Source organism: Coregonus lavaretus (genome assembly GCF_964263955.1).
Source record: "Coregonus lavaretus genome assembly, chromosome: 32".
NCBI classification, from domain to species: Eukaryota; Metazoa; Chordata; class Actinopteri; order Salmoniformes; family Salmonidae; genus Coregonus; species Coregonus lavaretus.
Genome location: NC_140019.1, coordinates 35988059 through 36003329, shown reverse-complemented (window position 1 = coordinate 36003329; position 15271 = coordinate 35988059). Strand labels below are relative to the sequence as shown.

At 43.9% G+C, this 15271-nt stretch overlaps 1 protein-coding gene across 1 annotated transcript in view; it reads right to left on the bottom strand.

Annotated features, from left to right (window-relative positions):
- Positions 1-15271, bottom strand: part of LOC311108017 (protocadherin Fat 2-like) — a 76295-nt gene that overhangs the window by 27878 nt on the left and 33146 nt on the right. The window contains exons 8-17 of the mRNA XM_084150652.1: positions 13119-13258; positions 12649-12924; positions 12246-12456; positions 11808-11994; positions 8171-11654; positions 7625-8009; positions 7136-7332; positions 6744-6897; positions 5071-5304; positions 2650-3039 (exon numbers count right to left, since the gene is read on the bottom strand). Of these exons, the coding sequence (XP_084006778.1) occupies positions 2650-3039; positions 5071-5304; positions 6744-6897; positions 7136-7332; positions 7625-8009; positions 8171-11654; positions 11808-11994; positions 12246-12456; positions 12649-12924; positions 13119-13258 (5658 nt within the window). The remainder of the gene's footprint in view (positions 1-2649; positions 3040-5070; positions 5305-6743; positions 6898-7135; positions 7333-7624; positions 8010-8170; positions 11655-11807; positions 11995-12245; positions 12457-12648; positions 12925-13118; positions 13259-15271) is intronic.

Below are 15271 nucleotides of genomic sequence, written 5' to 3'. Positions count from 1 at the left end.
CGGTCCATCTATTGCTGTTCTGTACGCTGGTGGGAACCTGTCACTGCTGTTGTACTCAGCCGACAGGCTGATGTTAAAATGACTAATATGAAACAGACTTGAAAACAAACACCAGAGAATTTTCCCCTATTTGGGTATTCATTGTCATTTCATTGCTGTCTCTGTCTCTGTCTCTGTCTCTGTCTCTCTCTCTCTCTCTCTCTCTCTCTCTCTCTCTCTCTCTCTCTCTCTCTCTCTCTCTCTCTCTCTCTCTCTCTCTCTCTCTCTCTCTCTCTCATACTCCCTCCTACACCCCCCTCTCTCTCTCTCTCTCTTTCACTCTCTCACTCTCTCACCCCCTCACTCTCTCTGTCTCCCCCCTCTCCTTCTCGCCCTCCCCCCCTCTCTCTCCCACTTCCCCCTCTCTTTCTCCATCTCCTTCCTTCCCTCCATCTCTCTATCTCTCTGCTACAGAAACAGCCACATGTAAATGGGGCAGAGAGTTAGTTCCTGGATTCCTGGGCCATCTGCCAATCTGGTTAACACACTTCAAGAGAAGATAACAACATAAAAACAGTCATAACTGCCACCTGCATTCCTTTTAAAAACCCACCAGGTTTCAACATGTGCAATAATATCACACAGGTACGATTCTGTTTGTTGAGCTAGTTAAATACTTCTAGAGCTAACCCTCACCTTGTCTGTTTGTTGAGCAGCTAACCCTCACCTTGTCTGTTTGTTGAGCAGCTAACCCTCACCTTGTCTGTTTGTTGAGCAGCTAACCCTCACCTTGTCTGTTTGTTGAGCAAGTTAAGGTTAGGAAAAGGATAAGGGTTAGCTAACATGCAAAATAAATCTACTTTTGACGTCAATTTGACAAAAGCTGTATCCCATCTAGACATGACCATCTGCACGGGTTTGGGTCAATTTTAATCAAAGTCAGTCAATTCAGGAAGTGATTTGAATTTCAAATCCAAAAATAGCTTCTCCTTTTTCAGCTTTTTGAGAAGTCATTGAAAATAGATGTCACTTTTTCAATAATTGAATTAGAATTTCAGTTTACTTCCTGAATTGTCTGACTTCAACCCTGACCTCTACTCATGGTCATGTTGGAACTGAGCTAGCAAATAATCAGTTGGAAGTGCCACCAGATTTTCGCTGATGTCACAATGAGAAAAGAGAGAGAAAAAGAAATGAAGTTATACTAACTAAAGAAAACAACCCAATGTACTGTGTTATACTGCAGGGCTCCACTCTGAAGTAAGTCAACAATTCCTCTAAACGTTCTCTTTCATGTGACTAGCTAAGACCAAAGTAAAAAAAGAAAAGAGCATTAAGCTTCCAAGTCTGTCTCCATTGATAAAACATATAATACATAGCATTAACCTATTTACATTTTAGTCATTTAGCAGATGCTCTTATCCAGAGCGACTTACAGTTAGTGAATGCATACACGTTTTTTTTATTTTTTATTTTATTTTATTTTTTCATACTGGCCCCCCGTGGGAAACGAACCCACATCCCTGCCGGCCAAACCCTCCCCTACCTTGGACGACGCTGGACCAATTGTGCGCCGCCCATGGGTCTCCCGGTCGCGGCCGGCTGCGACAGAGCCTGGACTTGAACCAGGATCTCTAGTGGCACAGCCTTAGACCACTGCGCCACTCAGGAGATAAAACATATAATACATAACATTAACCTTCCAAGTCTGTCTCCATTGACAAAACATATAATACATAGCTAAAAAAGCTACTTCCTTACTTTGACACATGTGGCAATTCTATCAAAACAGCTGTGTGATGGGGTGATTACTCCTGGGATGGAACTACACACCAGTGGATTAAGTTGCTGACAAGCCTGGCTACTGAATGGTTTGACAACTAATACAGAGATTGGTTTGGCTCAGTCCAACCAACCTCTATGAGGAAGATTTGTAATGAAGGGACACCAAGACAAATCAGGGGAGAAAACAAACTCCCTGCATTTGTGGTGGCATCACGAGGTACATTATATAGGACCAGGCGGTACAATACAGTAATGACTACTTTATAATCATCCAGAGTGGCTGTTCGCTGTACAGTGTATAACAACAGGACCTTTACAAAATCTATCAACAGTGCACTGGCAGTGACAATGTACTTTCAGTCATTTCTCTGCCTTGCTGTGCAAAACTGCTCTGATGTATGACTTCTGAGTGTCAATAGAAAGCAGACCTTCTATGGAACCTTACGGAATCTTATGAAATCTCACAGAACCTTACTAACCCATGGAACTCCTGGAAGTGATGCAACAGAACCTTACTAACCCATGGAACTCCTGGAAGTGATGCAACAGAACCTTACTAACCCATGGAACTCCTGGAAGTGATGCAACAGAACCTTACTAACCCATGGAACTCCTGGAAGTGATGCAACAGAACCTTACTAACCCATGGAACTCCTGGAAGTGATGCAACAGAACCTTACTAACCCATGGAACTCCTGGAAGTGATGCAACAGAACCTTACTAACCCATGGAACTCCTGGAAGTGATGCAACAGAACCTTACTAACCCATGGAACTCCTGGAAGTGATGCAACAGAACCTTACTAACCCATGGAACTCCTGGAAGTGATGCAACAGAACCTTACTAACCCATGGAACTCCTGGAAGTGATGCAACAGAACCTTACCAGTTGCCGGGTGCAGGTAGAACCTTCCCCCCTCGTTGCCGGAGACGATGGAGTAGACGATGGGTTCCGTCTCAGTTCCGTCTCTAGTGAGGGCAGAGACGCTGATGACATCTGACCCTACCAGGGTGGATTCTGGGATCCGGGCGGAGTACTCCTGGCTTAGGAACACCGGCTGGTAGTCGCTCAGGTCCATAACATGCACCGTAACCGTGGCAACGGAGTACAGTTGCCGGGGAAGCCCCCGGTCGGTGGCTTTGACCTTGAGTTCAAAGGTCGACCGGGTGTTTTCGGCCAGCGACCTCTCCAGGCGCAGGATACCAGAGAACTCTTCTAATGAGAAGTGGCCGCTGTTGTCCTCGAGTAGAGAATACTTCACCTCAGAGTTTATTCCTGCAGAAGGAGAGAAGAGAATAGGAGTCAGTCTGGTTGTCCTGAGCAGAGACTATTTCACATAGAGACAGAACACTATCTGGCTACTATTATCTCTATGGTATTTCACCTCAGAGTTTATATCTAGGAGGGGAAAATAGGAATTGTCAGTCTGGTTGGTTTAGAACAAGGAGTTTGGGTTTCTTCCAAAGTATACTAATAGGTAGTAACTTAATATGTAGCTAGGAGTAATAGCCGTATCAACGCTGTATCAAAACAATATGCAAGGTGCAATTATGAAGAAAACTCCAATAATAAACAGCCATAATAAACAGCCTCAGAATAATAGATGATTAGATATGTGTTTCTGTACCTACAGGAGTGGCCTTGTTCCTCAGAATAATATATTATTAGATATGTGTTTCTGTACCTACAGGAGTGGCCTTGTTCCTCAGAATACCCCATAATGACAAAGTGAAAACAGGTTGTTAGAAATGTTTGCCAAAAATACACAAGTATTCAGATCCTCGAAATTGAGCTCAGGTGCATCCTGTTTCCATTGATCATCCTTGAGATGTTTCTGCAGCGACGCTCCCCATCCAACCTGACAGCGCTTGAGAGGATCTGCAGAGAAGAATGGGAGAAACTCCCCAAATACAGGTGTGCCAAGCTTGTAGCGTCATACCCAAGAAGGCTTGAGGCTGTAATCGCTGCCAAAGGTGCTTCAACAAAGTACTGAGTAAAGGGTCTGAATACTTATGTAAATGTGATATTTCCATTTTTTATTTGTAATACATTTGCAAAAATGTCTAAAAACCTGTTTTTGCTTTGTCATTATAGGGTATTGTGTGTAGATTGATGAGGGAAAAAACTATTTAATCCATTTTAGAATAAGGCTGTTACGTAACTAAATGTGGAAAATGTCAAAGGGTCTGAATACTTTCCCATTGCACTGTATACACACATCAATTACGCAATACATGAAAAGCAAAACACAATCAAATGAAACGAACACATTCTTTAGTAAAAAGGCCCTCCAACATCCGCCTGAATCGCACTACAGGCTACCAACTCAACCAACTTTAAGGGCTTTTGGAGATCATTCCACGCAAAAAAAACTAAAAACAGAATGACCTAACTCAGTAGATATTGAAGGGATCTCCAGGTTTAGCCATCCCTGATTCCATGTCTGGTAACTTATACGTCTGAAGGTTAACAATGAGGTAAGGTATGGCGGAAGTTTATGCAAGAGGGCTTTATTCACAAAAAGAGTGCAATGCATCGATCTACGAGACTTCAAGGAGGGCCGGCCTGCTTTCTGATACAGAATGCAGTGATAAGTCCTGAATCTGCTGCCCTTAATAAAGCGTAGTGCACTGTGGTAAACTGCATCCAATGGTTTCAGTGTATTGGCAGCTGCATTCATATAGACGATATTGCCATAGTCTAAAGCCGGAATGAATGTTGACAATGATTTGTTTTCTGCTATTTAACAAAAGACAGGACCTGTTCCTATAGAAGAATACTATTTTAATTAACCAATTTATCAACATGTTTTTTGAAAGATAGGTTTTCGTCAATCCAGATGCCCAGATATTTATAAGCGGGGACACGATCAATGAGGGCACCATCCAAATTACAATGCATTAATTAGTGATGCGCTTGTTGACTCATAACCCGCAGTCCCAGTGGATATATCCACAGGGCGGGTGAGTTTAGGGTCATTCAATATTATGTGGATGAAGGATGGGTGGGTGGCGGTCAGGAAGTATATAGGAGAATAGTCTCTATGTTATGACCTGGGGACGTAGATAGGAGTAAAGCCTCTGCTACGTTAAGGGGAGATTGAGATTTTACCATAGAAATAGAATTACTAGATCAGACAAAGCCCCTCAAACCATACCTCAGAACGTTAATGTCCATTCCAGTCACGCTGATTCTATAGATTTTAGCCCATATAAATAGAAAAACTAGATCAGAGAAGCCCCTTCAGACTATCCCTCAGAATGGGAACGTCTACTCTATTCATTTCATCTCAACAATATGACTTACCAGTGTCAGGGTCTTTGGCGTAGATGACAGCGATGGGTGTCCTGACGGTGGTGTTGTCGAACACGCTGACTTCATAGTGGTTGTTGGAGAACTTGGGAGGGTTGTCGTTCATATCCTGGATCACGAGTAAGATGTCTGTCTGGCAGGAGCGACCGCCGCCGTCCGTGGCTTTAACTACGAGATCATACTCCATCACCATCTCCCTGTCCAGCTGGGCCAGGGTGAACAACTCCCCTGTCACAGATAAGAAGAACAAATAATTAGATGAACAGATAGATGGACTTACTTAACCTATTCCTTCTAGGTCCTAGTGGAGCAGAGGGCTTCACATACACTATGTAGATTGATAGATATGGTCTAAGAATAGATGAAAACTGACTGTAGGTGGTGGGAAAAAACACTGAGATGTATATCAAAATTGTGGGAAAAAACACTGAGAACTATATGAAAATGGTGGGGGAAAAACACAGATCTATATCAAAATTGTGGGGAAAAACACTGAGAACTATGTCAAAATGGTGGGAAAAAACACAGATCTATATCAAAATTGTGGGGAAAAACACTGAGATCTATATCAAAATTGTGGGGAAAAACACTGAGAACTATATCAAAATGGTGGGAAAAAACACTGAGAGCTACACTACCAGTGAAATGTTTGGTCACACCTACTCATTCAAGTGTTTTTCTTCATTCTTACTATTTTTTACATTTTAGATTCTTCATACAGCCACTCTTTGCCTTGATGACAGCTTTGCACACTCTTGGCATTCTCTCAACCAGCTTCATGAGGTAGTCACCTGGAATGCATTTCAATTAACAGGTGTGCCTTCTTAAAAGTAAATTTGTGGAATTTCTTTCCTTCTTAATGCATTTGAGCCAATCAGTTGTGTTGTGAGAAGGTAGACAGAAGATAGCCCTATTTGGTAAAAGACCAAGCCAATATTATGGCAAGAACAGCTCAAATAAGCAAAGAGAAACGACAGTCCATCATTACTTTAAGACATCAATAAAGAACATTTCAAGAACTTTGAAAGATTCTTCAAGTGCAGTCGCAAAAACCATCAAGCGCTATGATGAAACTGAGGATCATGAGGACCGCCACAGGAAAGGAAGACCAAAAACACTGAGATGTGTATCAAAATGGTAGCGGAAAAACACTGAGATGTATTTCAAAATGGTGGGGAAAAGGGCCAGACAGTAGGCCTATACATTCTTTAAAAGTATCATCACAGTTTACAAAATATTTACTGAAATCTATCAAGAAGGAAACCGTGAGAAGTACAAATAAATCACAAGATTTTTACATTTCTGGTAGTCATTCACCATACTACCAGCGCCATACCATTACTTTGGGTTGAAGGCCATATCAAATAATCTCCTAGCATATATGTGATGTGAAAGGACAAATTCTTAAGATTATGAGCCCTGATTGGCTTACCATAATGAAGAGGGATTGATGATAGGCTAGTGCTATGACAAACAGGAAGTATGGTTGATGAGAAGCCAAAACACCAAACCTTTGTGGTGGTCTGACAGTGCACCATCTTGTCTTCTTGAATACCTCAGTTTATGTATTTTGTAAGAATGGAGATGTTATCTCTCAACCCAAACAAATAACGGATTTCACTTAGGGCCTCTTTTTGTTTACACCCCAAATAACAGTTGTCTCTAACCTGTCTTTTGATCAAGACGGAACTTGTCTGCGTTGGGGCCGTGGAGGGTGTAGGACATTTGTCCGTTGGTGCCGATGTCTGGGTCCGACGCTGAAACCTTCAGTATGAACATGCTTGACGGGGAATTCTCCATGACAACCTCTGTGTACAGCAACTGAAACATTGATAGTTAGCTTCATCTTAGGTAAAAATTGCAGTTGTTGACATAGGCATTTCATTCATACTCAGGTAGGCTACTGCTCGTGGATGTACAGGTATGTATGAACTGTTATAAAGTCCTTATGTAGGTACAACGTGTTACCGCTCTGCATGTATGACGTTGCGTAAGACGTGTAGTGTATAATCTACAGGAATCTAAATATATACCGTAGTGTCATGGCTGACTGACATACCTGCTCACACAGAGGACTGTTATCGTTGACGTCTAGAACATGGACCTCTACAGTGGCAGGGGCCTCGAATCTCCCGTCGGTAACTGTTATCTTCAGGGAGTACTTATCTTTATCTTCGCGGTCAAGCGACTCTTTGAGGACCAGCACCCACTCCTCTCCCTCTTGCACAACGGAGAACTGGGCCAATGGGTCTCCATCTAAGGAAAAACATTTGAATGCTATAAATGGAATGTCAACGCTACCTGGAGACCTATATGGGTTTGATCATAACCACCACATCATTCTTCCTATCAATGTAGTCACTTTTACACTTAGAATAAACCATTATAGAAGATATATTGCTCTGGAGAAGTACTGTGCCCATCTGTTTCTTATTTAAATGTTGTTCATTATGCTGATAGGCCTGAGAAAAGTACCATTCAACAACTTCAAAAAAGTGTATGTGATCGATCATTCAATCAATCCAATTAATCAATCAACAAGACTCACCTGTGATGTAGCACGTGATCTGCCTGTTCTCTTTAGTCACATCCATATCAACGGTCGTCAGGCTCATGATGACCTCCCCAGGCCTAGTGTTCTCCATGACAGACCCATGGTACACGTCCTCCGTGAACCGAGGAGGGTTGTCGTTCTCGTCAGTCACCGTCACCTCCACTAGAACTGAGGACGAGAGCTTAACCTCCCCCCCGTGGTCAGTAGCCACCACTGTGAAGCTGTAGTGTTGTGTCGTCTCACTGTCCGTTTCTCTCAGAGTAGTTATCCAACCACTCTCACTGTCGATGGAGAAGATGTCGGTGATGTCATCGGGTTCGGCTTCCAAGGTATAGGTCACCTGTCCATTGGTGTCCTGGTCAGGGTCATTGGCAGTCACCTGAATGGATGAATGGATGCATTAATGAATTAAAATGAAACTGTTATTGCCCCAAAAGGGAATTTGATTTGCACATCATGAACACAGAAATCATAAAGAATTGCATACAACAGTACAAAAATATTAGATCAATGAAAAAAACATATCTGAAAAAAACATACCTGGATGACGGTGGTTCCTGGTGGCGTGTTCTCAGCCAGGAAGGCCTTGTAAGGGTTGGCCTCGAACACCGGCACGTTGTCATTCACATCCTGGACCTGGATGCTGACCGACACCAGCGAGGCTACGTCGGTCCCGTTGTGGTTGCCTTGAGCAATAACATCTATCTGATACCACTTGGTCTTCTCGTGGTCGATGCTCTTCTGGACGAGTAGAGTACCGCTCTCTTTATCCAGAGCAAACACTCTGTCTCTGTTGCTCTCCACAGTGTTGCCATTGACCAGGCTGTAGATGACTGGCATATCGTAGTCAGCCTTGATCGTCCCGATCTCTGTTCCCACAGAGATGTCCTCGGCTGCGGAGAACGTGTACAGCGGCTCGGAGAACTTCGGAAGAGGGACCTCAGGTGGTACTACTTTCACCTGCACCGGAACCGTGGAGTTGTAGAACGGTAATCCGCCGTCCCGAGCCTTGACTTTGAAGTTGAATATCTTGTTCTCTTGACCTATCAGGCTCTGTTTGACGCTGACAATGCCAGTGAAGGGGTTGATCTCGATGATGTCCTCGGTCACTTCCTCTGCTTCGTCCACGGTGTAGGTGACGTCAGCATTTTTGCCGTCGTCTGCGTCGTACGCCATTATCTGAATCACGGGAGTACCTTTGTTTACAGTAGACTGGATTGAGACCTGATACTCTGATGCTTTGAACTGAGGGGCATTATCATTCTCATCTGTCAGGATAATCTTCACAGTGCAGAACGCTACTTTCCCTCCGCCATCTTTAGCCATCACCTTGATGGCAATCACTCTTTGGGATGGGTTCTCTCGATCTAAAGGTTGAGATGTTACGACCTGTCCATTCTTGTCTATGGAGAATTTGTCATCTGCCAGTTTGTTGATGATGGTGTAGTCCACGCTGCCGTAAGGTCCATCGTCAGGGTCTATGGCGGCCAGGCGAATCACACGTGTTCCAGCCTCAGCGTTCTCAGCTAGTTCCGCCTCGTAGATGTTCTTGTTAAAATAGGGGCTGTGTTTATTAGTGTTCATGATATCAATGTTCACAGGGGCTGTGTTCTGGAAAACGCCATCTGACACGGCCACGGTGAGGTTGTAGAATGGGTCCACATTTCTCTTGCAGACTTTAGAAAAGGAGATAATTCCGGAGGATTCGTTGATGGCGAAATATCTTCCCTCATTACCTGAGAGGATCTTATACTGTAGATTGTTCAAGTCTCTGGTGTCGGGGTCCGAAGCTTGGATTTTTATGACGATGTGGCCACATTTGGCCATTTCATCCAGTGTTGCCTGATAGTGGGGCTTGGAGAAGTTTGGAGGGTTGTCGTTGATGTCGATTACGTTAACAATGACATAGGCTTCGCTGCTCAATGGGCTTGTGCCATTATCTATGGCTTTGATCTTTAACTGGAAGTGCTTTGTGTTCTCATAGTCCAACACCTGTGTCGTAACAATTAGACCACTCTGGGGATCTATTTTAAAGAAGTCCGTTGCATTTTCCCACGTCCCCAAAATATGGAAGGTTATGTCTTTATTTCTGCCCGAGTCTATATCTGTGGCTGATATCTGTAATACAGACGTGCCTATGGGTAATCCTTCAGGCATATCCACTGTGTCAGTCAGCTTGGAGAAGACTGGAGGGTTATCGTTAACATCTTCAACCTCTATTTCGACATCAGCCACTGAATAGGAGCCTGTCACAGAGTCAGTGGCTCGAACCGTCAATAGATGCATTGTCTGGCTCTCATAGTCCAATAAATCAGTGACACTCAACACTCCTGTTTTAAAATCTATGTGAAAGTGTTTTGAGGCATTCTCCTCTTCCAGATTGTAAATAAGCCGGTATCCCTCAGGGTTTCTTGCTTGTACTTGCAATATTGTGGTGAAGGGAGATATGTTTTCAGGGACTTTCAGAGGATAGAGCAAAGTCTGAAAAATGGGGTTGGTGCGATTTCTCAACGTGATACTCAGCACTGCTGAAGTGGTCCAACTGGGCGAGCCCTCATCTGTGGCCAGGACAGTCAGGGCATATTTATTGGTAGCTTCAAAGTCTATAGGCCGCTGAAGGGACACGTCACCAACATAAGGGTCTATCCTAAACAGATCAAAATCCTCCTCCAACAAGTACATAATAGAGCCATTTTCTCCAAGATCACTGTCGGCGGCCATCACTTGAAAGATTACATCTCCTGGGTCCGTGTCTTCAGAGATCATCATGGACTGAGGCAGGTTCAAGAACCTTGGTCGATTGTCATTGACGTCAACTATGTAAACGTTGACGTGGGTTATTGCCCTGCGAGGGGGGCTCCTCATGTCTCTCACCTCCACCACTATGTCATAGACATCCTGCTCCTCTCTGTCGAAGGGGACGCCGGTGGTCTCAAGCACCCCTGATGTTGGGACTATAGCAAACCGTCCCGTTGGGTTCAATACAGAGTAAATCAGAGGCTCGTTCAAGTAACTACCTGAAGCTCTCAACACAGCTAACGTTCTGACCGACATAGAGTTCTCCACAATGGTGACTGCATACAATCCCTGCTCAAATTCAAGATGGCCGCCTGCTCTTATGTTGGTGACGTTTATCTTAACTGTGGCAAGGTCTTTGTACAGGCCGTCAGAGGCTTTGAGCAGCAGCTGGTAAAAGGATTTAAACTCTGAAACATTGTTTACAGAGATAGCACCAGTGGAAGGATGAATGAGAAAAGCATTTTGAAGGTTGCCCTCTGTGATGCTGTATGAGACAGCTGAATCTGCGTCTTGTGCCATGACCCGTACAACCTCCATCTCTCTGACAGGAGGGAAGATGATGGACGACTCGTACACCGGCGTAGCGAATTTGGGGGAACAGTCATTGAAATCCAGGACATGGACGGTGACTCTGGCTGGCTCTGCTGCGTACAGCGACCGTTCCCCTGAGTCCCGTACCTGAATGCTGAAGCGAAACTCAGGTGTTTCTTCAAAGTCCACCTCCGATATCAAAGAGAGTGTACCCATGCTGGGATCTATCTTGAAGACTTTCATCGCTTCCGGTTCCAGGATTTGGAAGACTAGGAGAGAGTTAGAGTCCCTGTCGGCATCGGAGGCTCGTATCACCAGAGGTGTGTTGCTCTCCCCCATCACCATGCTGTTTATGTGAGAGGACTCACTAATCTGGCCATGGAATATCTCCTGGAGGAACACCGGAGGGTTATCATTCTCATCTATCACATAGACGTAAACAACCGTATCTGACGAGGCTCCTGCCGAGGTGCTGGCACGCACTTTGAGTCTGTACGAGAAACATTCCTCGAAGTTGAGGCTCGTTTGGACAGAGAGAACTCCGGAGTCTGCACTGATGTGGAAGGTTCCGTTAGGGTCTCCATCTTTGATGCTGTAGTGGACTGAAGATGGGCTGGCTGCAGAGACAGTGATCACGGGAGTTCCCAGAGGACTGGCTTCACTGACTTCTGAGAAGTGCTCATCTGAGGGGAACCTGGGAGAGAGAAGAGAGAATTTTTTTATGAACAATTAGGAAAGCAGTACATAATATCAATAGTAGCTGATGTTGAATTATTTGATACAATTTACAAATAAAAAAAATTAAGAATTATCAAACATCATAATACTATTTTATATACATATTAACCTGGGAGGGGTTCTGTCTGATAGCAGGACGGTGATGGAGACAGAACAGAGGTCGCTGTGCTGGGGAAAACCCTGGTCTGTGGCCTTCACTGTCAGATGAAACTGCTCCTGGGGTAGGTTGTCCAGAGGCTTGGCGACAGTGATTCTCCCCAGCTCGCCATCGATGTCAAAGGTGTTGTCGACATTCCCTGTAAAGATTAACAATGACCATTATTAATTATTTTACAAACATATATTTTTGTGTATAGAATGTTTTAAATTGTCAACACATTTGCCTATAAAATCTATCTCAAAGAATGATTTTAGAACAGAATATACTTGTTCTATAGCACTCTTATAAAGAAAAAAGAAAAAAGAAAAATAGATCATCATACTTGAAGAACTTTCACAATCCAGATCCATCATAATCTACCCCCGTAATCTCTGATCTGTGTTGTACCTGAGTGAAGGGAGTAGATAATCTGAGCGTTGCTCCCAATGTCCTTATCCAGAGCCTTGACACGCAGCACCTCTGTCCCAGCCGCAGCCTGATTGGTGATAGTGCCCTCATAGTCGGCTGCCATGAAGGCAGGAGAGTGGTCGTTGCAGTCCTCCACATAAACCACTGCCTTCACAAAGTTTCTTTTCACTGGGATCACTTGATCTCGAACCTATGGAGTTAAAGGAGATGGTGAGAGCAGGACAGAGAAGGGACATTAATCCTAGATTACCAGAAAAAAATGATTGCTATAATCTGACAGAGAGTACTTTGTGAAACGGTTGTGGTAGATACGCTGTACTTTAGGTCCTCATGTTTTCAATGTAAAGGGAGAGAAAAAAGGAAACATCACTAAAAACATTACCATCACAGTGAGCGTGTGCACAGAAAGCTTCTCATGGTCCAGCTGCTCAGTCATGACCAGCACACCACTCTTGGGGTCCAGATGGAAGTTCTTCAGGCTGTCTGGATGGACGCTGCTGTGGAGGGAGTAGATGAGTTTGCTGTTGCTGTCTTGGTCCTGAGCAGAGATTTGGAGGATCTCCTTCCATGGAGAGGTGTCTTCTGGTACTCTGACCTCGTAGATCGACTTCATGAACATGGGTCGATGCTCGTTCACGTCCACCACACGGATATATGCCTAGGAGACAGATAGATAGACAGACAGACAGACAGACAGACAGACAGACAGACAGACAGACAGACAGACAGACAGACAGACAGACAGACAGACAGACAGACAGACAGACAGACAGACAGACAGACAGGAAGATAAACTTAATCTAAAGTTTTACCATAACAACTAATTTACCATGTATTTCATATGTATATCACCTGTGTGGTTGCGACCTGATGCCCGTCTGTAACCTGTATAGTCAGATTATAGTTGGACTTCTTCCCTGCATCCAGAGGCCTGGCGATCACGATGCTGCCTTTGTTCCTCTCAATGTCAAAGTCCTGCTCCTCATCGCCCCCTGGGAGAGAACAACAACACAATAGATAGGAGATGGTGAAAATCAATCAACATCATCAATCACCACATACAAGGACAGTTTGAAGTTTGACAGTTAGAAATTTGACAGTTGAAAGGCCTCAGTGGAAGCCTTCCCAGAGTCCCTCAGGATGTTTGGCTACGTAAATGTCTGTCACTGAGAGTGACCTCAGTGGAAGCCTTCCCAGAGTCCCTCAGGATGTTTGGCTACGTAAGTGTCTGTCACTGAGTGTGGCCCCACTGGCTTTATGGGAGGAGTGAGTGAGAGTCCATGTGGCAGTTGTGACACACAGGTACACTACTGGTCAAAAGTTTTAGAACACCTACTCATTCAAGGAGATTTTCTTTATTTTTACTATTTTCTACATTGTAGAATAATAGTGACGACATCAAAACTATTAAATAACACATAAGGAATCATGTAGTAACCAAAAAAGTGTTAAACAAATCAAAATATATTTTATATTTGAGATTCTTCAAATAGCCACCCTTCGCCTTGATGACAGCTTTGCACACTCTTGGCATTCTCTCAACCAGCTTCACCTGGAATGCTTTTCCAACAGTCTTGAAGGAGTTCCCATATATGCTGAGCACTTGTTGGCTGACTTTCCTTCACTCCGTGGTCCAACTCATCCCAAACCATCTCAATTTGTTTGAGGTCGGGGGATTATGGAGGCCAGGTCATCTGATGCAGCACTCCATCACTCTCCTTCTTGGTTAAATAGCCCTTACACAGCCTCGAGGTGTGTTTTGGGTCATTGTCCTGTTGAAATACAAATGATAGACACACTAAGCCCAAACAAAGATGGGATGGTGTATCGCTGCAGAATGCTGTGGTAGCCATGCTGGTTAAGTGTGCCTTCAATTAAAAAAAAAATCACAGACAGTGTCACCAGCAAAGCACCCCCACACCATAACACCTCCTCCTCCATGCTTTACGGTGGGAAATACACATGCGGAGATCATTCGTTCACCCACACCGTGTCTCACAAATACACGGCGGTTGGAACCAAAAATCTCCAATTTGGATTCCAGACCAAAGTACAAATTTCCACCGGTCTAATGTCCATTGCTCGTGATTCTTGGCCCAAGCAAGTCTGTTCTTCTTATTGGTGTCTTTTAGTAGTGCTTTCTTTGCAGCAATTCGACCATGAAGGCCTGATTCACACAGTGCCCTCTGAACAGTTGAGATGTGTCTGTTACTTGAACTCTGTGAAGCATTTATTTGGGCTGCAATTTCTGAGGCTGGTAACTCTAATGAACTTATCCTCTGCAGCAGAGGTAACTCTGGGTCTTCCATTCCTGTGGCGGTCCTCATGAGAGCCAGTTTCATCATAGCGCTTGATGGTTTTTGCGACTGCACTTGAAGAAACTTTCAAAGTTCTTGAAATGTTCCGTATTGACTGACCTTCATGTCTTAAAGTAATGATGGACTGTCATTTCTATTTGCTTATTTGAGCTGTTCTTGCCATAATATGGACTTGGTCTGTGTAAGGGCTATTTTACCAAGAAGGACCTTGCCTCCACAATCCCCCGACCTCAACCAAATTGAGATGGTTTGGGATGAGTCGGGCCGCAGAGTGAAGGAAAAGCAGCCAACAAGTGCTCAGCATATGTGGGAACTCCTTCAAGACTCTTGGAAAAGCATTACAGGTGAAGCTGGTTGAGAGAATGCCGAGAGTGTGCAAAGCTGTCATCAAGGCAAAGGGTGGCTATTTGAAGAATCTCAAATATAAAATATATTTTGATTTGTTTAACACTTTTTTGGTTACTACATGATTCCATATGTGTTATTTCAAAGTTTTGATGTCTTCACTATTATTCTACAATGTAGAAAATAGTAAAAAGAAAAGAAAAACCCTTGAATGAGTAGGTGTTCTAAAACTTTTGACCGGTAGTGTCATCCAGAACCATAATGACTTGGCTGTGGTTGGAGGATCATTCTTTCTACAGATGGACCTGTTGGCAGCTGTTTGGAGCGTCCACTGGAAATTGA